Genomic DNA, 22,882 nt, shown 5'->3' on the forward strand with positions numbered 1-22,882 from the left:
AATAATCACTTTTAGTCTTCACATTTGATAAATTATTATATTTTTCTGTTATTAAAAAAAACTAAAATTAATATTTTTTTATTAATTACTCTTGTTTTTTAATAATTACCTACTTTATTATTTTATTTTTATTTTACTTTTTAAAATAAATACTAAGATGCACATATATGCATGGTGTTGGGTACGTTCAGAAAACTTATGTACTAGCACATAGCTGTTAATCCACATAGCAATTAATCAACTAGGAAAGATGGTAAGTCCCCAGCCCCATAATCACCTCTTTTCCCTAAGAAACTACTACAGTGGTTGTTGCTTTTTTTGTTGATTATACTTTACATGTGTTGATTTCCGGAGGTGCTGTATGTGCGGGTGTTAGGATGTCTTGTACAATAATTGGTGCTCTTGGTAATAATAGAATCTTGCTTTCGTACAGATAAGAGTCATAATTTAGGTTCGTGTTTTCACATCATGCATGAAAAGGGTCCCTTTTAGAATGCAGACTAATCATCAGAGTCTTGATTTATTTCAATTCACATAAGATGGGTTTCTCTATCTGACCTCTACGTTGTTTGGATTGGATTCAAATTCCGAATATTACAGGACATGCATCTTATGGCCATAGCCTGCCCCATTGCAATATGCTTTCGTTTTCAATCAATCCATGCCCTCTACTACTCCCGCAACCAGTCTCCAACAAATTAAAATCATAATATTTATGAGTTATGACCTGTACGCATGACTTTAAGTGGTCTTGATTATTGAGTTGCTAAATCGTTATGGTAGGTAGAAGTAGATCCAAATTGGTGTGTAATATTTCGTTCATTTCTTTTTCGTTTTATCAGTTTCTATAATCCAAACTTAACATTTGATTCCCTTTGATATGGTTTTTGATGGAGTGAAGTTGGAAGACAAAGACGCAATAATCCCCTATGGGGTAATCATGTTTGCCAACCAGCTAGCACTATAGATGTGATATATTCATGTGAGATCATCAGGTGTAGATTTTAGTCCAAAATTTAGAAGACTAATGTCCAAAAACATGATAATTGATCCTAATTCTCCAGAATTGCCCCCGTAGTGTTGGCTTTTAATTAATGTGGAGCTATTTACCCAAGTGTTTTTATTTATTATTATTATTATATTATCGTTACTATAATTCACTTAATGTAGCTAGGAAACAACTACAATATTACATCTACTTGGTATTAGAGAAAATGGTCATGGGAGACATGAGAAACTGTTCCCCTCCCCCATGGCACGTGGGATGCGAGCAAATTGTTGAACATTAACCACGAGATCGAAAAGACAAATAGAAGAGAAATTCGTGGAAAAGATGGATCGAATTCATCTGTTTGATTGATTGATTCGAACAGGTTTATTCCATTTTCTTTCGCAAATGCCAAATAGCATGGCTAACTCGGTCATTAGGGTCTCGACTCTCGATGAAAATTCAGACAAATGATTGTTAGAGACTAATTTTTATTTTCTTTTTTCTATTAATGTTTACGTAGAAGTTTATGTAAATATAACCTAAATCAGCTAGTCGCCTGAGTTCAATTGCTTTGGAGAGATGCACAGTGAGAAAAGCCCCAGTGTTAGTTAGGACTTAGGACTAAGGGTGAACGAATTTTGTCATATTATGGAAGTATTACTATCCAAAGTTGCTTTCTTGGAAGGCAGAATTTCAAGATCGGAACCTAATTGAATGATTTGATTTATAAAGGAAAATAACATATATCGTTTTCTTCCGGGCACGAGGCTAACAAAGGGCTTAATAATCTCATAGACATGGCTCCGTGTTTCATGGTTTCGGGGGCAAAGATTATGATGTAAAACTGAAAAGTCACAAAACCAAAGAAATATCAGCCATATGTGATTCCGGAATTATAATGGATTTGTTTAACAATGAAAACAAGTAACCTTTATACAAGATATCATCACACCCTCATCATTGATAACTAAGAAGAAATTTTCACAGAAACGTCATCACAAAGTTAGTCTTAAACAGTAATTAAGTATGCATCACATCACATTGACCTTGGAATATTTTTAGGTCGTGTTAAGACTCAATACTTGAAAAAACCAAGGTGGCTGTTTTGAACTCTCTTGTCTTGATTGTTCTTCAATATCATAACTGTTTCTAATTCCACTTTGTGGCACCTGGACAAGGCCAATCATGCCTCCATTTAATTCTTCCATAGTTGAATGACTGCTATGAGGGATCTTCAATATTGTCTTGTTAATAAGGTTGGATCCAGAAGAAGAAGAAGACAAGCTATGTGCCGAATCTGAAGTTAGTGATGTCTCCATTTTCTTACGATTGTAACTTGAAGGGCCTAGTGTCAGCTCAATCTCACTCTCATTTATAATCTCTAGAACTTGATCACCGTCAGATTCTGCTATGTCCTCCGTTGCAGGTCTTTCAAGATCAAATTTCAGTTTAAGATTTTTCTGTGCACCTTTATGATAACCATTTTGAGTCAAACTAATCAGATTTTCTAAGTTCCATCCTCGTTGGTTTACTTCAAAACCTATGCTGGCTTCCATATTTTTCATCAATATCTTCTGAATCTTATACAAACGGTGAAGCTCATACACCTGTAAACACTCTCAAAGCACTCAGGACTCTATTGAAGCTGATTGACCACAAATGGCTCAAAGGAACAGAAAAAGAAGTAGTACCTGCTCTTTGAAAGTGTCTTGGTGTTTTAGCATGGTCATTCTCATGTATTCTTTATCGCAAGGCCTAACAATTTTCTCCATAGTGGATCTGTTCAGCTTCTGTAATGATGGTATCCTTTTGTTGGAATGTTCATACATACATTTTATGGTATGGCATCACTCCACCTTCATGTCAGTTACTAGCTACCACCCTTGAGCTGAAAGGAGGAAAATCCTAACTTAGAAAGTAGTTGATCAATGAAAAAAAAAAGATTTTGTATAGAGTAGCCTTGAAGCCTAATACAAAATGATAACATCAACTTCGGTTGCTTCTGTCCTACCAAAAATTTGGACCAATATTGAATGAAATTATGAAATGAACTCTCAACAACAACAAAAAAATGGATATCTTTATGTGTAGAATTTTCCTACCATAATCTTTCAGCATATAAAGACACGATCTCATTATTCAAATTAACCTTCCAATTGCAGCAATGTTTTCTCTTCTTTTCGTAGCCTGGTCTAAAAATGCTTAATGTAATATCATTAATTAGAGTTGTAGCCAACTAACATAGTGTGATATGGTCCCTTAAACATGTGATTAGGATATTAGTACTTCGAGATTTTAATTCCTCACTTCCTGCTGGAATAGAGTCTTAGACCTTACAGAAACCTATTCATTTAACATTTTAGCCCCTCCACTTACTTTCCTTCATTTATCTTGGTACGTGATACCATCATTAATTTCCTGTCTCAGTTCATATGTTCCTTCCTTCCTTTCTTAAACCTTCTCTTGACAATTGGCTCTGTTACTCCAGAAGTTTAAAAGAATGAAGTAATTCCGGCAATTATTTTGTTAAAGAAATAACAACTGAACTTTTTTTTATCATGAATTAAGGTTCAGAGCTTATGCATCGCATGATGCCAAACCATATTCCTCATGTATGAGAAAACAAACTTTCACCTTTAAGAATTTTCACGGCGCGCTTGGTATATACCCACGCTCCAATCTAAAGTTACAATGTGACTTTAAATTAACACACCAATTACAGTAACAAAAAAGCCTTATCCCACTATATGAAGGTAGCCACATACATTACATGAATGACACCATTCAACTAAATTAAAGAAATAGTTTAAATTATCGCACCAATAACTACATAAATTCTAACAAATTAACATTCACACGCTCATTGAAGTTATGCAAATGGCAAAAACTCAATGACTTGTGAGGCCAAAGCAAATATTTTTCATTGCAGGCAGACCCGAAGGGACGAAGGAAACGTTTATGAGTTTCAAAATCAGCAGGTGAAATCAAAAAATAATATGGAACAGATTTCTATAATGAACATTGGATTATTTAATTTTATGAGAGCCTTCCCCTAATCAAAGCAAAGTTAACAGACACAAATTCACTGAATTCCAACGCAAAAAAGTTGTAAGAAATAGTATCTAGCTTCTAACCTGTGAGACTGAAGTATGAACGGATGATACCATAACATTTTCTGTCCTGTATACGAAGACAACGAAAAAAAGACTCACTCAGACGAAGGTAAGAATTAGAAGCTCCTCCCTTTTAGCCACAACTTCAGCGACAACCTTGTTTATTTGAGAAAGACTCTGCTAGTTTGTTCTCACACTCCCACCTCAGCATCGACAGTAAGTATATAATATTTGAGATTAAGTATAATATTGCAGAATTTAAGATTCCCCTCAAAGACCCTCACGGAAACCAAAGTTCCATTTTTCATGAGGTTTGAGGCATGCCAAACAAACCCCAGTGCCTTGACCAATACGATTCAAGTTTTATGGAGGAGATGCCCGAGACAAGTCCAGCAATGTGGGTATATTAAATTAACTGCCAAGAAAAGAATAAATAATTCATTACTATATTAGGAGTACAAGTATTCTAAGATTTTATAATTGTTTTGGATCACAAGGCCTTGGTTTACTCGAGACCAATCATCAATAGAACAACTTAGTCAGCTGGTGAATCACATGCACCTTAGTTTCTGTATCGCAAATCTCAATTGTAGCAATAATAAACAAATTGCAACGTTGCCTTGGGTGGCATATCCTTTGCCACTGACAAGTAGATCCTGACCGTATGATTAGTTTGGTAGTACCTATTTAAAAAAGGATAAGAAATTGGTTTATGGCATCATTAAATTCATTCTATCTATTTCCATTACATTGATAAGCAAGAGAGAATTATGAATTATGAATGTTCTGTACCTGCACTCAATAATGCGTAAGGTACGTGCAATATGCTGTTTGACGGGTATGTAATAATCAAAAATACAAAAGAGTGATGTATCCTTTATATAAAACAAATTACATGCTTCCATAGGAAAATATGGGTACAATGGTGATGAAAAATTAAGATTAGATACATGTATATGCTCGCTCTTATTAAGGTGACCACGTGCTTATTAGGTTGCGTTTCTCACTTTTTAGAATGTGGATTATGGAGTACTTGAAGGTTAGAAAAAAAAAGCCCGGGAAATTGAGAGAGGGACATGGAATGGAAGCACGCGTTGCCGGGGCAGAAAGGTGCATTCGTATGGGGCAGTGGGTCCTGTGGGTTTTGCTAAAGGGAAGGCTCGGGCTTACGGTCCCACTTCAATTGGAACCCAGAGAAAATTATATAAAGCAAAATCGAGGAGAAAATGTCATAATGCTGACACCAAAGCTTATTCATAACTAAATTAACAATTTTCACAGTCCAATTTTTGGACATATCATGCTATTTAATTGTCACTTCTTTCCTCTCTTTTTTTTTTTAAGTATATTTTACCCTCTTTTTCCTATGTACATATATATTCCTGAAGGGTGTAAAACTACTCGACTAAATTGCATTTTTAATTTTTTTATTATTTTTATTAATTCGTAATTTTGATTTCTATTTTAAAATAAAAATATTTAAGTTTTAGATCTTTAATTTTAAAAATATGAAATTTTTATCTTTTATTAAATTAATATCTATTAATTATTAAATTTTAAGGTTTACATAGTGATATAACATTTAATAGACTTGACCTTTGAAAATAAAAATAAAACTACATCAAAAACATATACATAAAATTTATTAATAAAATAAATATTAATTACTTATTAAAATAGATACGAACGAAGGTATTTTATATATTATTTTTAAATTTTTATGCTAACATGTTACATCATTAAATAATATATTACTTACCACAAGACAAAAAAATTAAAATTTAATGATAAATAAATATCAAATTAACGTTAAGAGCAAAATTTCATATTTTAAAAATAAAAAATCTAAATATTTTTATTTTAAAATAAAAATATCAAAATTGTAGATAGATAAAAATAAAGAAACCAAAATTAGAATTTTATCAAACTATTTCTATTTCGAATTAAAAATGTCTCATACACTCCGGAATAGTATGAAAAAATAGGAGCAGTCAACGAGCCAAAATTATTCAAAAGAAAAAAGGGAAAAGCCGCGAAAATATCACAAAAGATTAAAATAAAATAAAATAAAAACTGTAAAGGAAAAGCAATGCCCGCAACCCACATAGATGACTAATCGATTAGCATTGGTGTTGGCTACAGAATTGGAATCTGATTTTTGAATTTGGGCCCATCAGTTACAGAACTGGAAAATTGAAGGCAGATGTTAAACACACCTCCACTCTCGTATAAACACACCCCTTTTTTAAAAAAAATATATAAAATGTCTAAATTACCTTTTTAAAAAAAAATTAAATTTCTAAATTTACACCTCTTTTCTCCGCACCTCCCTTCCCCGCACCCCCACACCCCACACCCCTCTTCTTCCCAAAGTCTCTTTCCGCTCAATGTCACCAAGAGTAATATGAATATACTTTTACAGTCATTTTGAATAGAAAAAATGGACTAGCCCCACTATAACTAGCATAAGAAAGGCTCTTTGCCGGTGAAGGATTTGACTCTGGTAAGTACCCTTTTTCACACACTTTTTTTTTCTCTTTTAGTTTTCACATGCTACCAAAATAGGTGTAGTGAAAGAAAGGTAAGGGGTGCATGTAAAAATAAAAAAAAAAATGATGAAAGATATGTGAAAAAAAAGTACTAAATTAAATATTATAGAAGTAAAATTTAAAATTTAAAATTTAAAATAAAAAAATTAAGAATATTTTAAAATTTAATTATTATTTTTTTTTAAAAAGAGGTGTATTATAGAAAAAAGGAGGTGCATATATCACGAACCAAATTGGAATTTGGAAGTAACTAAAATGGTAAATGGGCTCGAACAGGGCAAACCCTCGAAAGCGAAACGCCATACTTGTTACGTCTTGTCCACTGGGCCTATCCCTATCCCATTCCCCAAGTGACTTTATGACGCCACTCAAAATATATTATTTTACCAACACTTTTATAATATTTGTTTACGACTTGTTTTTTCTTCTATTACATAATTTATATTTACATTTTTATCTCTCTTTTCTTATATACATTTTAATTCTCTTTTAATTATAAAATAACATATAAAAGTATTATACAAATGTTTTTTGAAAAAGAGAATACATAAATAGTAAATTTGATTTATTTAAACTATATATATATATATATAATTAATTTTAAATATATTTAATCAAATAGTCTTTGAAAATAATTTTCATATGATTAAAAACCGAAAATCATTACTTTTTATGTTTTAACGTTTAATTGATAATCATGTCTGTTAATATAGCATCACATGAGAACAATTTTCTATTCGATGAAAAATTGTAAGTAATGTCTATAAATAATTAATTTACATCACCATAATAATCGTAAGAACTTTGTTGCTAATAAAATAAACTAACATTTTTTTTCTTAAAAGAAGAACGTGATTTTTAAAATATAATAGATAATATAATTTAAACATCTCTTAAAAAATATACAATAAAAAAGTTTTTTTTAGAAAAAAAATTACATTTTGAACAAAATTTTGACTAATTTTAATCTTTATATTTTTTCATATACGTTCATTATATCTGGTATAAAATATCATTGTTAAATGATGACACGATAAGTCACACAAGTTATCATGTCATGAACTAGTATGATTTAATAATATTGTAATGGGTTAGAGTAACATGTGTACTCCCTTTAATTTCAATTATTTAGCTTATTAAAAAAAGTATGATTTAATAACTTTATTTAAATTTTCTTTGAAAATTATATTTTTAGTCTCTTTCATTTTATAAAACTTATTTCTAGTCCATAGTTTTGGACCAATCTTGATCTCATGTGTCTCACAAAATATAGGTGAAGATGAAGATAATTTAAGGAAACGTTTGGTTGAAAAAGAGTTTTTTATACCTACAAATCATGATTCTTATGAATTACAAATCATGAGAATATGATTACCGATAATAGTTAAAATCTGTTTAGTTACTTATAAATTTTTTTGAAATTATTTACATGATTATTGAGAATTAAATATTTTCAAGTTTCATTACAATAATATATTATTTGGTATGTAAATTTTTTTTACAAAATAATTTTATTAAAATAAAAAAAATTATATGCAATTATTTACTTAAATCTTATTATAAATATGACATTAAACTATTTTAAAAAGTTAAAATCTCATTGTAAAAAAATATTTAAATATATAGTTCAACAAAAAAATAAAAATAAAAATAAAAAAGAAAATGTTACATAATAATTAAGTAAGACAAAAATATATTATTTCATTTCATTCAAGTAAAAACCAAATAAACAAGTGTTAACAAATATCATTAAACTGTAAAAATAAAAAATATTTTAATAATATTATTAAAAGTGATAATGTCAATAAATAATAAAATACAAGAGAGATATGGGAGGGAGAGGGAGCGGTAGAGAGGAAGAGAGGGGGAGGGAGAGTGAGGGGAGATTGAGAGAGAAAGGGAGAAAGAGAAATAAAAATAGAAGAAGAGAATGAGAGAGGCTAAGAGAGGAAGAAAAAGAAATAAAAGGAGAGAGAGACCGGAGAGCGAGAGTGTGAGAGAGGAGAAAGAAATTTTTGTTTTAGAAAGGATATTATATTTTTTTTTTTATATGCATAAGACTTTCCATCTAGCTCAGGAAAATTAGATTCTTATCATCATAAGAATGTTTTGTGAAAAAATAAAATAAAAATGATTATTGAACTATTAAAAACTTTTTTTTTAAATAATTATCGAATATGGAAGACCAAAATTTTTAATTTAAGATTCTCAATAAAGTAAAAACATTTTACATATTAAACATTTTCTTATAATATGTTTAATTTAAAAGAGATGAGGAATTTTAATCGAGAAAATTATTAAAAAAAAATTAGTTAAAAACAGTGAAAAGGATGAGTTTTAATAAAAGAGAGTGAAGATAATTTTTTTATTATTTAGTTCACAAGAAGAAGAGAGGGTATATATATATATATTGGGTAAAGTTATGATTTTTGTAGTGTAGTTATAAATATATTGCTTCAACTTTTCACTTTATTTTAATTAATTTAAAAAATCTATTAACATTAAATATATATATATTGAAAATAATAATTATTTATTTTTATCCGTATAACAATTATTATTTAAGACGTGATATTTTTTGGTACAGGTATTTAAGACAAGATTAAAAGAGCTAAAACGTAAAGGTATTTATTTGTTAAAAACAAATAATTATATAATTGTTCTCCTAATATCTTATGCCTGACTTTCTTTCAATCATCTTTTACATACAACTACAACCCAACCCTAAACCTTATTTTCATTCTGTCGCGTCAAATAGTCATTCAATTAAAGTATTCCAACTTTAATCTGGTTATTTAGCAAGTCACTCTCATGGTCACTCATGGTCAAGTCTTTTATGTTTTATCTGGCAACGCTCACTTCACGTGCAGAGAATTGTGGTTGTTTTTACTTTTTACAAGTAAATGTCCAACTTAATAAAACACAATAGTAACTTCAATTTTAATTTAGATAAAATAATTATTTACTGTATTATTCACTTCGATTTTAATTCTAAACGCTTCATTTGTTTTAATCAAAAAAATTTATACGTGGAATTAAATTAATAAAATATAATATTAAATATTTTTAAATTTTATAAAAATTTATAAATTTAATATATATATTAAAAATATTAAATTTAATGATTAAATTGTTAAAATTTAATATAAAATATGAGTTATTGAATAAAATAAGTTTAAGTTTAGAGTATAGGATTTAAGATTTATTATTCTAAATCCTAAACTATAAGTAGATTTATTATTGAAATAAATGAATTCTTTTTCTCGCTATATATATATATATATATATATAAGGAGGGGTCCATTTATTTCAAGAGTAAGTTTACTTAAATTTATTCCGTTCAATAACTCATATTTTACATCAAATTTCAACAACCCAACCTGTTTTAAAAAATTTAAAAACTATTTGATACTTTATTTCATTAATTCAATTAAATATATAAAGTCTTGATATAAATGAATCTTTCCTTATTTATATATATATATATATATATATATATATATATATATATATTTCTCTTTGATCTATTGTTGAATTAAAATTTTATATTATTTTAAATATATATGTTAAATTTTATTAAAATTAAATAATAACAAGATGATGATGAAATTATTTATATTTTAATATATGTTGAATTTATATATATTATATCAATTTATTATCAAATAATTTTTATATTAATATAAAATTTTAAATATATAATATATATAAAAATATTTAATATAACAATAAATTTTTTAAAATTATTATTTAATTGAAAATTATTGAATAATACAATTATATATATATATATATATATAATTAAAATATGTTAGAAAAGGAATTTTGTAGGGTAGGCTAGTTTTTTATTTTTAGCCAACAGAAATAATTTGTTGCGGTAAGAAAACGACAATTAAAAGAGATGAAAGCACTAGCGAAAAGTTCAAAGAAACCGAAAAGTTAGATCTTCATAGAAGCAAAAGTTGGCCCACAGAGGATAAGAACTGGGCACCAAACGACGAGCCAACGCCCAATGCCATGTTGGAGTTGGATAAAGGAAGAAAAAGAGGTGAAAAAGTGATAGAGGGAGGGGGTAAAGAATAATATTACGTGCAATGCATGAACAGCCAATAATTGTGCAGTTAGGTGCCCAAGAGTAAGCAAGCCATGATTAATTGATTGATTGAAATTGCTCTACGCATTTTCGAATCCATAATCAATGGGACAATTTAGGGAAGAGGATACACAAACTGCTTTAAATTAGCTCAATTGGTCCCTTCTATATGGATCGCACTATCATCCTATAACTCGATATTTCATTTTCTATTTACAAGGAGGATTTTTGTTAATCAATGTCTAAGAATTTTTGTTAAAGAATTAATATATAGAAAACATGAGTTATTAAATTAAAGAATATAAGTCATAAGGGTCTAAATATGAATAGAGAAGGGTCTAATTTATTTGATTAAGTGAGTTGTTATAAATTTGTTAATATTAAATTCGAATATAATAGATTAAAAATAATTTTAAACACTAAAGAACATTCATAACTGTAACATATTTAATAAACCTAAAGTATTGTATTTTTTATTCTTTTAAAAATTTTCTTAACAATAAAAATATTTTGTTATGAATTTTATTAACATTTTCTAATATTTTTTATTATTTGTTTAAAAAACAATTAAAAGCACTCAGGATGTTTTCATGAAGAAAAAGAAAATATATGACAGAAATTAGTTATCAATAAAATCAGTAGCTAGTTTGAATCAATAACAATTAAAAAATTATTTTTCAAATTTTTATTAAGTTTTTAGGTTATATTTTATATTATCTAAATATAAATATATTATTATTATACAAATGAATAAATTCAATTATCAGTGATTGATTGTTAAAATATAAGTAGATGATAAGATGAGTCACTCTAACTCATTTTGACTTGTCTCATCATTGATTAACTAAAAACGAATATATTTATTCTAAACATCTTGTCCAACATATTTCTTTAAGTACTCACATAAATTAATATAACTGAATGATATAATAAATTTCAAATTATAACAAATTTGATTTGATTTGTTACAAAATAAAATATATATGTAATAATAATAATAATAATAATAATAATAATAATAATAATAATAATAATAATAATAATAATAATAATAATAATAATTTTTCTAACAAATTTATTGCACAACAAATTTCAAATTACTTATAATAAAATAAATCAAATACATAATGCACTTGTTACATAACAAATTACAAATTACTCACATAATAAATCTTATATAACTTATTTAAACTTAATATATTAAAATTAAGATAATAATAATAATAATAATAATAATAATAATAATAATATAAAAAATTTAGATAGGTTGATGGACCAACCCACCTCAACTTATCATTTAGTCTTACAGATTGACAAACAGACTAGTATAGGCAGATTAGAATGTTCAACCTAACTTGTCAATTTTTTGCAAGTTAACGGATTGGTGGTGGATTCAAACTTATTTTATCATTCTTAAGTATAAGGTAAAAATTTAATTATCCTACTCCTCTAGCAATTAATTTGTTATTTAAGCATACTATTCAATTAATTGAGCAAGATTTCTTAATTTATGATCATTAAAAGTAATATATATATTTTTTATTATGATACTTTATCAAAATTTATAATATGTATTTTAATGAATATTTTATTCTTAAACTCATAATAGTTAATTAATGAATTGTATAAATAATATTAATGAATATTATTATATGTTCTAAGATTATTGATGTTTGCAATAATAATAGTATTTAATTAAAATTATTAACTCATCATACTTGAAAAAGTTAATACATGATCTTAAACTTTTGAGAAATTTTAATTAATTTTATAAATAAAAAATATAATTGGTACTTAAATTTTTAATATTTTTAATAGAATTTTTTAAATTAATTTATAGTAACTTAAAATTTAAAAAAAGTAATAATTTGTGACAGTTTTATTTGTTTTGGAAATTTAATTATAAAATATAGAAAGTTATAAACTCAATTATAATTTTTTTTATATAGTTAAAAAACTCAATTAAAAATTCATAAAAAAATTTAGGATGTGATAGGCTAATTGCATGTGTTGGTGACGTGTTAAAAAGGTGATTGATTTTTCATGCCTAAACCGAAACTATCTGTGATACATGATTCAGTGTGTGGAAAAGTATTTCCAAAGGCACTATAAACCATTTTGAAAATTATAAAGAGAGAGATATTTTAAATTTGAGAATATCGTAATGGGGTCATTTCTTTTAAATGGTAGTTGCCTGCCATGTGCAATGTTCTCATCCTCAACAGTTTGGAAGCATGACCCTAATCATGGGAAGTCACTATATCTGCAATCTGCATTCGCCTCTGGTTCTGCGTTTTTTATTTTTGTCTATTTTCTGTCTATTACTATAACTTTAGATATATAAAGGACATTTTTTTTACAGCAAACTATATAAAGGACACAACTCCGTTATGATTTTCTATCTATTATTATAACATTTTTCATGATAAATATTGATATACTTTATATACTTAAAATTATTAAGAAAAAAAAGACAGAAAGAGGAAAAATTGGAAAGGATCTTACTTGTGTTTTTCTTCGTATTTCACGTGATGATTCTGAAAACTGTGAGTTAAGAACCCGTGTCAATATAATAATAATCGCATCCTTGACATTCGAATCCAACGGTCACATGTTTTTGAAATTCGTAAGCTCTTTTATTCCATAGAAGTAGGTGAGTTTTAACTTTTTAAGTTTTACCCTTAAAATTAAAATAATTTTTTTGAATATGTTTAAATACAAATTTATAAGTATTTTATAATTTAGTTATTTTTATTTTTAATTATTTAAAAAATATATTTTTAATGTGTATCCAATCATATACTTAATATTTTTTTACATCAATAAAAAATATAAAATAATTATGTTAAAAAAATACATTTGTCAATTACTTTCAATGAGAAATTTTTTTTTTTTAACTCATCACCTTAAAATTCACTTTAAAAGCAATTGGTTTTAACTGTCACGATAATGTGAAATTAAACAATTAAACCGCAGATGACCGTTGTTCCTAAGGCTAAAAAGTTCAAAATCGCCTTCAAATATGAGTATGTGACAAGAATGAATCACCTAGAGTATTATGTTATCGATACTAATTTAATCATTTATCATTATGATAAATTCTTACTTTGTGTTTAGTTGAGAAGAGAAATAAGTTTAAAAAAATGGTGAAAATAAATAGAAAAGAAAAAAATTGAGTGAGTGAAAATAGATAATAAAAAAAATAGTGAAAATTAATATGTTTGGTTTAAGATAAATAACTGAGAAATAAAAGAAAAATAACATCATAGAAATATTTGGTTTGAATGGAAAGAAAGGAAAAAAGTTATAAAATAAATAAATTTACTAATTTACCCTTCTAATATAAATGTAGTGACTTCGCCAAATTATTTGCATATCAAACACGTTTAATTGCTTGTAACCAAGGTTGTCAAACTCGAGAGTCTACATAAACTCGTGGAGCTCTGGTAGACTCGACTCGTAGACTCGTAAGAGTCTACCTAATATTAAAATATATTAAAAAACATGAACGCACACAATATGATATCACTATTTCAACATTCTAAGTCTAAAATAAGTCAAATAACAACAATAAAATGTCATAATACAAATCTTAACCATACATAAACAACCAAAAGTCGAAAACACATAAGTCCACAAATCAAAAACATAAAACAAGATCTAAATTAATCAATCAAAGTCCAATCCTCCAACAAATGCATGTGCATCATCATCATCTTCATTTTCTTCAAGCTCATCCTCTTCATCTGATGATAAGGGTTCTTCAATATTCACATCATCAAAGACCAAATCCTCAAGGTCATTTAAAGTTGGATTGGTTGAATCTCCAACTAGTTCAACATTTCCACCATCATCCACATTTTCATTTTCATCCCTAAGTGGTGGTTGGACATCCTCTCCATTAAAAATAGCATCTCCTTCCTCAGTTATCCACTCATCATCATAATGAACTCCAGAACCACCAACTCCTTTTCCTTTTGTCAAAGCCCTCATCTCCATCTCTTTCTCTATGTCATCTTCCTCATCAATATCAACCAATCTCTTTTTCCTCATTGATGTCTCTTTAGCCTCCGCAACAATTTTCATCATTAGAATTTTAACTTCTTCAGGTACCATTGCACATGGTTCAGAATCTTCTCTAGTACCAGCAAGGTGACGCTTAAATCTAAAAATCCCCCCACTGATAGTTTTTGTGCAATAGTTGCACTTCACCTTTTTTCCATTGCCTAGAACATCTGTCCCATGCTTCCAACCCATGTCAGTCCTATTTCCAGGGGCATTTTTCCTTCCTCTGGAAGAAGAAACTGCATTGCTTGAAGACTTTGAGCCACCACCGGTTTCAGACATCTTGCAATTATAGGAGTAACCGAGTAAGAGACCAAGTATATGAAAATTGTGAATAACACCAACAAGATGCAGCAGAGAAGTAACACTCACGAGTCACGACGCTGGAAGAGTGGAAGCTGCAATGACGGAAAGCGATTTTGGCAGCGGCAGAGATGCGGCGGAGATGCGGCAGAGATGCGGCGGAGGGAGACTCGCGTCCGTCGCAGCAAGATGCGGCGCCGTTCGTAGCGGCGAAGAGGAGCCCTCGTAGTGGCTGAGACGCTCGCGTTTCGTAGAGGGGCGATTAGAGTTTAGCTGCGGAGGGAGACTCGCGTCCGTCCCAGCAAGATGCGTTCCGTTCGTAGCTGCGGCGGAGATGGCTGTTTAGGGTTTAGCTGCGGAGGGAGACTTAGAAACGTGCAAATGGTGGAGCAGCTCGCGCGCGCAGGGAAGAAACATTTTTTCACTTACTGACCTAGGCAAAACGACGTCGTTTTTGGGCCATTTAGGGGTCAAAAAAAAAAGCCACCAGACTCGTGGACTCGGGCTAGACTCGCGATTCTGACCGAGTCTACCCGAGTCTACCCGAGTCTACCCAAAAACGATTCTACAAGCGAGTTAACCCGTTTTGCTCCCCTAGACTCGTAAACTCGTCCGATTCTACGAGTTGACTCGCGAGTTTGACAACCATGCTTGTAACATAGTGCAAGGACACTTTAATTTCTTATAATTGAGTGGGTATCAACCTTAATCAATTACAAGCAAAAGTTTGTTTGCAGCTTTTTGTTACATGTTTGAATATACGTTAGTCAAGAATCACTCAATAAGGACGTCTTTGTTATATAGCGACTTTCATGTTTATTTTTATACATATATGCAAGAAAATAAGAAAAACGAGTGATATCCATCATAACACTATGAGTTGTAGAGTATGGTTGTTGTTTTAATTAATTACATGTTGCTATTTTTGAATTTGAAGATTTTTTATAAGTTTACATGGTTTTGGGAGTTGTTTTGGTAGATGTCCAATTTGACTTTGGAGGACTAGGTATTTGAGGTTTTTCTATCATATGTTTTGTTTTTCATAAATATATAGAGAAAAAAAATTATAGAGATAAGTGTTTTGGTATGTGAGTCTCCTTCTCTAAATCTTCTTATGTGAGGTGATTTTTCTCCTAAAATTTCATCAAAGTTGTTTTATTTGTGATTCAAGTTAGTAGAAGCCTTGAATCGAGTTGTTGATCCATGTGGAGTGTTTCGATGTTGCTCGGAGTTTCATTCTTATTCTCCTTATTTATTCCTCGTTTGATCTTGAGGTAAGTGAAGTTAGAATGCATTTATTGTGGGGTGTTTGAGTTGCATGTTGTGATTCTTCCTTTAAATCGTTGTTGTGTTGCTTGGGATGAGATTGAATGGTTGAGGTCTTTGTTTCTTATGAAGCATGTTGAGAAAATTTCATGATTTGATTATGTAGTTGGTTGCATGTGGATATTATAGTTGAAATTGAGTTGTGGATGATGTAAATACATGATATCTTGCGCTGCATGTTATGAATTTGCTAAGTTTCAAGTCCTTTGAGACAGATTCGTGTTTTGTAATGGTGCAAAACACTCATTGCGCCAAGTGCACCTTCATGGCATCGGACACCGATTCAACACGAGGTTTTTTATCTCACTCAAACTAGATGTAGGATTGGTGGCATAAAAATGAGGAGAGAGAATCATCTCAGGTTAGCTTGGGGTTGGATGTAGGACTTCACCATGTCGAGCCTGAGGTCCTAAGGGCCTCTACCTAATCTTTGCTGAGTGCAAATTGTGGCACCAAACATGGGCAAGGTGGAACGTCCCTAGCCTCGATGACATTGAGTGTTGGAAGTGTGGCACCAGGTGTTGGTTGTTTATTAAAATTCTTGTTGTTTATAGTATGAGCTTAAGGACATGAATAGGTTTGAATAGACTAGTGGAAGTTTTAAGTTGTTAAACATTTATTATCATAATATGTTAATATATGATGATAATTAGAAATGATTGATGACTGAGAGTTGAAAATGAGTTTAGTTGCATGTCGTGTGTTGGTGTATTTGTATTGAATATGTTTTAAGCAAGTATGTTGTTATGTTGCTAATATGATGAATGTTGAGAATGCTTTAAACATTTACGTATGGTATTGTTGAGTTGCGTTAATCAACTTAAAACTAGAGGCAAGATTATTTCTTTAAAATTGCATGTTTCATTGTGTGGATATCGTGTTGTGGTGTTTCGAGAATCTAATTTTGTTGAAAACCCTTATTGACAAGTTGACCATTGGAAAGGATAATTAAGTTTCCTCTAGGACCTTAGTTAGTACTATATGTGGGAAGGTCCATGTATACATGTATAAAGTGACCATAGTATAGGGGTAAGGTTGAGCTATACCAATTACAAGTGATCAATTGAGTAAAGTACAAAGTTAGAAACTTAGTTCCTAATTGAGTATCGAAAAGGGCGTAGTATTTGAAGGGTAATTGATGGACTAATCTCACAGGAGACTTAATTAAGCTAATTAATACCATAGTAGATCCATACATAAGTTGTTTTACCCTAATAATAGTACTAAACTTCATAGTTTAAGTGGATTGATACCCAAATTTGTTGTTGATCTAGAAGTCCTAAAAAGATCACCTTGTGTTGATGGTTAGATAGGATCAAACCGTTTAAATTGTTCATTTGTGTTGAAAGGGATCTTCTAATTGATATATGACAATACATATAGTTGTTGTATTGTACATACTTTGTTGTTGTGTTGAAAAACCTGAGTTGTTGATGTAGTGATGTTCAAGTTGATCTAATGTTGTAATAGGTTGGGTTGTTTATATTGATAGTATTGGTTGTGTTGTAATGTTATATGTTGATAATATTGAATATGTGGTAATGTTATAAACTTGTATTAATTCAATTAATAAAAGATAGCCAAGTTTAACTTGTTGATATATCACAACATGTCAAATTGACACATTTTATGTTTTTCCCCCCTTGTTTTTATTTAATTTTCATAAAGAAAAAAATTGGACTATATTAATTAAACTTAGTAGATATTTCATATTAATATCATGAGTATATAAAAAAAGGTGAATTATTAATATTTTTTTCATATTTTATTCAATTAATTTAATATGATATTTTTTATTATTAAAATGTTTAATTTGATTTCTAAATTTTTAAAAAATATGTCATGTAACCCTTTTCATCCAATTGGAATTAACAATGTTAAACTTTTGTTCAAGTGAAGAATTGTGTCATTTTTTTTTACTTTATGACGTGTATAAAAATTAACATCATTATTGTATGACGTGTATAAAAAATTAACGTCATCGGTCTGAGTTGTATAACCATATTAGATTTAAAAAAAAAAAATAAGGAACTAAATTGATTTTTGTTTATAATAAAAGATTAAATTGAATAAAATGAAGAATAAAAAGAGTAATTGAGTAAAAAAAAAAAATACTATGTCGGTGATAATTTTCATGTAGCACATGATCTTATGAGAGTTCAAAACCTTAAATATATCAAAGTTACTCGAGATTCGTAATTCCCTTCGCTTGAAGAAATACCTGTTCAGTGTTCACCCAAAAAAGATGACATTTTGTGTTACTGAATGTGTAACCAAACATAGCATTGGCATCTAGGACCCCCCAAGCAACCAGCAACCAGCAACCAAACTGGTTAGTACACTTCCTTTCTGTTACTCGGGGAGGGCAAGTTAGGAAAGTAAGCTTAACGTGCATGTCACTCCTCATCGTTGTTGTGCTAAACGTTGGCAGCCCCTGCTCAGTCACTTTTGTTAGTGTACCCTGCTCTCACTTTACCAACTTTGGTCCACAAATTTTTGGAACTTCGGAACTTCGGAATCAAATAAACCAGGTCCCTCCCCAGTCTTAATGGAAAATATTAAAATTATAGCATCCTTGTCCATATATAATCGAAACCCACAGAACCAACCTCACTAGTGTCGGTCTCTTTCTTTTTGGCCATAATTATTAGTGTCCCTTTCAAACTGCATCATTCTTCTATTATTATTCAAAATTCACTTTCTTGCTGTAAAAATAGTTTAAAAGATTCTAATACAACTGGCTCGTGACCCCGACAATTTCATAGCTTGTATAGTAGTAATGTACTGACATATTTTCGCCTCACCCTCTTGCACTTTTCCATTTAAGCCATCATTCACTCTCACTCCCACTCTGCATTTTGGAGTGTCCTCCTTTACCTGAAAAAACAGCAAATGGCTCAGCTTAACCTTACACTACTTGTCTGTCTATTCTTCTTGGGTCTTTGCCTTTATCCGTGTCCTACTTCGGCCCAGCTTAGTCGACACCACTATGCCAAAACATGCCCCAATGTCGAGAACATCGTCAGAGAAGCAGTCAAAAAGAAGTTTCATCAAACCTTTGTCACGGTTCCTGCTACCATTCGTCTCTTCTTCCATGATTGCTTCGTGCAGGTAATCAATTAATTGCATGCATTTCAATTTGATTTATAAATGCTGAAAAGAAAAATAAAAGAAAATTCTATATATTATACAGGGTTGTGATGCCTCGGTTTTGGTTTCATCGACGGGAAACAACAAAGCAGAGAAGGATCACCCTGATAATCTTTCACTCGCTGGAGATGGGTTTGACACGGTGATTAAAGCAAAAGCAGCAGTGGATGCAGTTCCACTCTGCAGGAACAAAGTTTCATGTGCTGATATTCTAGCCATGGCAACCCGGGATGTTATTGCACTGGTTGGTTACCATTACTATGTCTCTAATTCTTATGAAAAACATTTGATTTGTTTGGTTGAACCGCAATTAATTAAAACCATATATAGGCGTGACTAATTAGGAAGTTAATTGAATTATAATGCAATTAATTGCATGTTCAGGCTGGTGGGCCTTTCTACCAAGTTGAATTGGGAAGATTTGATGGGCTAAGATCTAAAGCTTCTGATGTGAACGGGAGGCTGCCTCAGCCAGAGTTCAACTTGAATCAGCTTAATTCACTGTTTGCGGCCAACGGTCTCACCCAAACGGAAATGATAGCCCTATCAGGTAATGTAATACTAATGCGCGTGCTATGCATTTTCCAATAAAAAAAAGTGCCACCCAAATAATTGAAATCTTCCCACGTGATCTATGATCCCATTATTGAGTTTCAATGTCACGGGTAAATTTAAATTTAAATTTGATCCATTATGTTTTAACACTCAGTCTCTCACTAATCAAATCTTACTAGTATTACATTTTCTGATGCATCATTTTAAACGTATAATGCAAAATAAATATACTTTCCGGAAAGAAACATGAAGCGAAACTACAGTTTGAATTATTTGGATAATTCATTCGCTTTACAGGAGCCCACACCGTTGGATTCTCGCATTGCAACAAATTCTCGAAGAGAGTATACAATTTCAAGAACAAAAGTCGAGTGGACCCTACATTGAACGAGAAATACGCATCAGAGCTAAGATCAATGTGTCCAAGGAATGTGGATCCAAGGATCGCGATCGATATGGACCCAGCAACGCCACGGTCATTCGACCATGTTTATTTCAAGAATCTTCAGCAAGGGAAGGGCCTATTCTCCTCAGACCAAGTCCTCTTCTCGGACCCAAGGTCCAAGCCCACAGTAAATGCCTTTGCTAGTAGCAGCAAAATCTTTCATGCCAACTTCGCTGCTGCCATGACCAAATTGGGCCGAGTTGGTATCAAGAATGCTCAGAATGGAAACATTCGTACCGATTGTTCAGTCATTTAATTTAGTTTACGACAAACGTTGCACATGTTAAGGAGGAGAATATTATCAAATCAGGGGAATTCGTTATGTATATTACCTTTCCTTATGTCATAATAAGCACCCAAACAAGTTAATTTCTCGAATGGCATCGTGATTTGTCTGGTTCTCTTTTTTTGTTAATTTTTGTTTTCTCTCAAATTTTTCACATGTTAATACCCTACTAAAAATCAGTAAAAAGCACCCCAAGTGATTTGGTGAACGAAGTAACCTTGATCATATCATATATAAAAACTCATTAGTCTCCAAAAGTATCCAAAGATTAAGGGGATAAACTATTTGGACATAATTAGGGTACTCATAAATATTTTGCTTACTTGAATTCCTGCTAGGCTGCTAGTTTATCTACCTCATGGCTTAATTCGCAATATGGTGTAAAGGACTATTAGTTATTACTATATTCTGCTTGCACTATTATGCAATGACACGAGCAATTACATAAACTTCAAACATCTCAGATAAGATGCAAGACCATACTATTTATAGAACCAACCCACAAATCCCACTCTTACTTTATTTGAAACCCAATGAGTAACATTGTGTGTTTTTGCATGTATGACTTGTGAAACATATATCATACAGTCCATCATACCCAAGCACCAAAATCAAATCATAAATAAAATGGGTTGCACTGTTGTGCATTAAAGTTTTGTATCCGCAATCAAAATCAAAATTCAACCAAATCATGCAAAAGTCCAAAAGTTTATTGCTAGGGTAGCTGAGACAAAGCATGTAGTCGCACTGTTTCGCATTAAAGTCTTGTACCCCAAAAAGAAAAATGCACATGTATGCATTTCAACGTAATTGACAGGTTACACTTTTAGAGTCTTATTTTTAAAATATTAAAATATTTTTCCGTATAAAATTAACAAGTTTTTATTATAAGTTATCCTAATTTTTTCTTCTTTTAAAATTTGAAATCTTTATTTTTTATTAAGGTAAAATGATAATTTTTTGTTTTATTTTCTTTAGAATATTTTTCTTTAATTTTTATTTTTTAAAATCTAAAACACTATTTTTAATTTCTAATAATTGTTTCAAAATAAATAAAAAATATTTATCTTAGTGATTAAGATATTATTTTTTTAAATGTAAAAGTGCTAACATTATGTTGCAAACACTAGGGAGTATCACATATTAAAATAGTCATTTGACTTTCAATTGAACAAATATGCAATTAATAAGTACATGGTAGATATTAAAAACTATGATTTTAAAAATGAAAACCAAAGAGTAATTTTATAAAAACTAAACAAAACTTTATAATTTTTCAGAGACAAAAAAATATACTTAGTCTATTAAAAAATTTCTTAAATAAGTTCACGAACTATTGTGTGTTATACACTTTCAAGAACTAAAATAATTATTTGAAGAAAAAAAAAAAAAAGAAGCATAACAGCATTAAAAGAAAAACGCTATAAAAACAAGAAAGTAAATTCATAGGATTATCAAGGGATTTTGACAATGTTTCAGGAACGGAAAGGTGTCATACATCAAAGGGGATATCCTTTTGCAATTCATATGCTTTTTAAGACTATAATGGGCTTGGTAGTCCATTTCGTAATGTTATTTGTTGTAACCATTGTCCGTGATCATAAATAAGAAATTAATCCCGATCCAAAAGCTCATAAATATAAAGTTGGACTAAACTCCTAAAATTTTCACTTGAAAAACTTGGCCCAGCCTAATGGACCTGGCTAGACTCATAAGTGCATGCCAAAAATACATTAGGCTAGTTTGTATAGAAATATCTATTTTTTTTAAAAAAAATAATTGTAAAGTTATCTATGTTTCTTAAAATTTTGTATATTAAATATGCTTTATATTATTTTATTTTTAATTAAGGTCAATAAGTCCTTGTTGGCCGACATAAGGTCAAGCTGGGCCTACAAATTTACAGTCTGTAAGAAATTCGGGCTAACTTGCTTCGAGATCGGGGAGGGCAATTCGATTTGCCACTTGTATAAAATATTAACTAAATTAAATAAAGAAATAAATTA

The 22,882-nt window shown here is 30.1% G+C and overlaps 3 protein-coding genes across 5 annotated transcripts; 1 reads left to right on the forward strand and 2 right to left on the reverse strand.

Moving 5' to 3' along the window:
* Positions 1-1,862: 1,862 nt before the first annotated feature.
* Positions 1,863-5,023, reverse strand: LOC109811159 (uncharacterized). Of its 3 annotated transcripts, XM_083066985.1 has the most exons (5): positions 4,897-5,023; positions 4,666-4,787; positions 4,126-4,519; positions 2,683-2,879; positions 1,863-2,598 (listed from the first exon to the last, which is right to left on the reverse strand). In XM_083066985.1, the coding sequence occupies exons 4-5, from the start codon at positions 2,818-2,820 to the stop codon at positions 2,050-2,052; spliced, it is 687 nt and encodes a 228-aa protein (XP_082923111.1). In that variant the 5' UTR covers positions 2,821-2,879; positions 4,126-4,519; positions 4,666-4,787; positions 4,897-5,023; the 3' UTR covers positions 1,863-2,049. The 3 variants fall into 3 exon arrangements, with proteins under 3 accessions (XP_082923111.1, XP_029129744.1, XP_029129743.1); XM_029273911.2 differs by having other exon boundaries at positions 4,204-4,787; XM_029273910.2 differs by lacking the exon at positions 4,897-5,023 and having other exon boundaries at positions 4,126-4,851.
* Positions 5,024-14,253: 9,230 nt separating this feature from the next.
* Positions 14,254-15,288, reverse strand: LOC145953238 (uncharacterized). The gene is made up of 2 exons (XM_083067117.1): positions 15,184-15,288; positions 14,254-15,093 (listed from the first exon to the last, which is right to left on the reverse strand). The coding sequence occupies exon 2, from the start codon at positions 15,091-15,093 to the stop codon at positions 14,416-14,418; it is 678 nt and encodes a 225-aa protein (XP_082923243.1). The 5' UTR covers positions 15,184-15,288; the 3' UTR covers positions 14,254-14,415.
* A 3,780-nt stretch (positions 15,289-19,068) lies between these two features.
* LOC109811129 (peroxidase 51) lies at positions 19,069-21,005 on the forward strand. The gene is made up of 4 exons (XM_020374777.3): positions 19,069-19,551; positions 19,634-19,834; positions 19,975-20,140; positions 20,443-21,005. The coding sequence occupies exons 1-4, from the start codon at positions 19,333-19,335 to the stop codon at positions 20,844-20,846; spliced, it is 990 nt and encodes a 329-aa protein (XP_020230366.1). The 5' UTR covers positions 19,069-19,332; the 3' UTR covers positions 20,847-21,005.
* The last annotated feature ends 1,877 nt before the right edge of the window (positions 21,006-22,882 follow it).

This window comes from Cajanus cajan, chromosome 11 (genome assembly GCF_000230855.2).
Source record: "Cajanus cajan strain Asha chromosome 11, NIPB_CcT2T_4, whole genome shotgun sequence".
Taxonomy (NCBI): domain Eukaryota; kingdom Viridiplantae; phylum Streptophyta; class Magnoliopsida; order Fabales; family Fabaceae; genus Cajanus; species Cajanus cajan.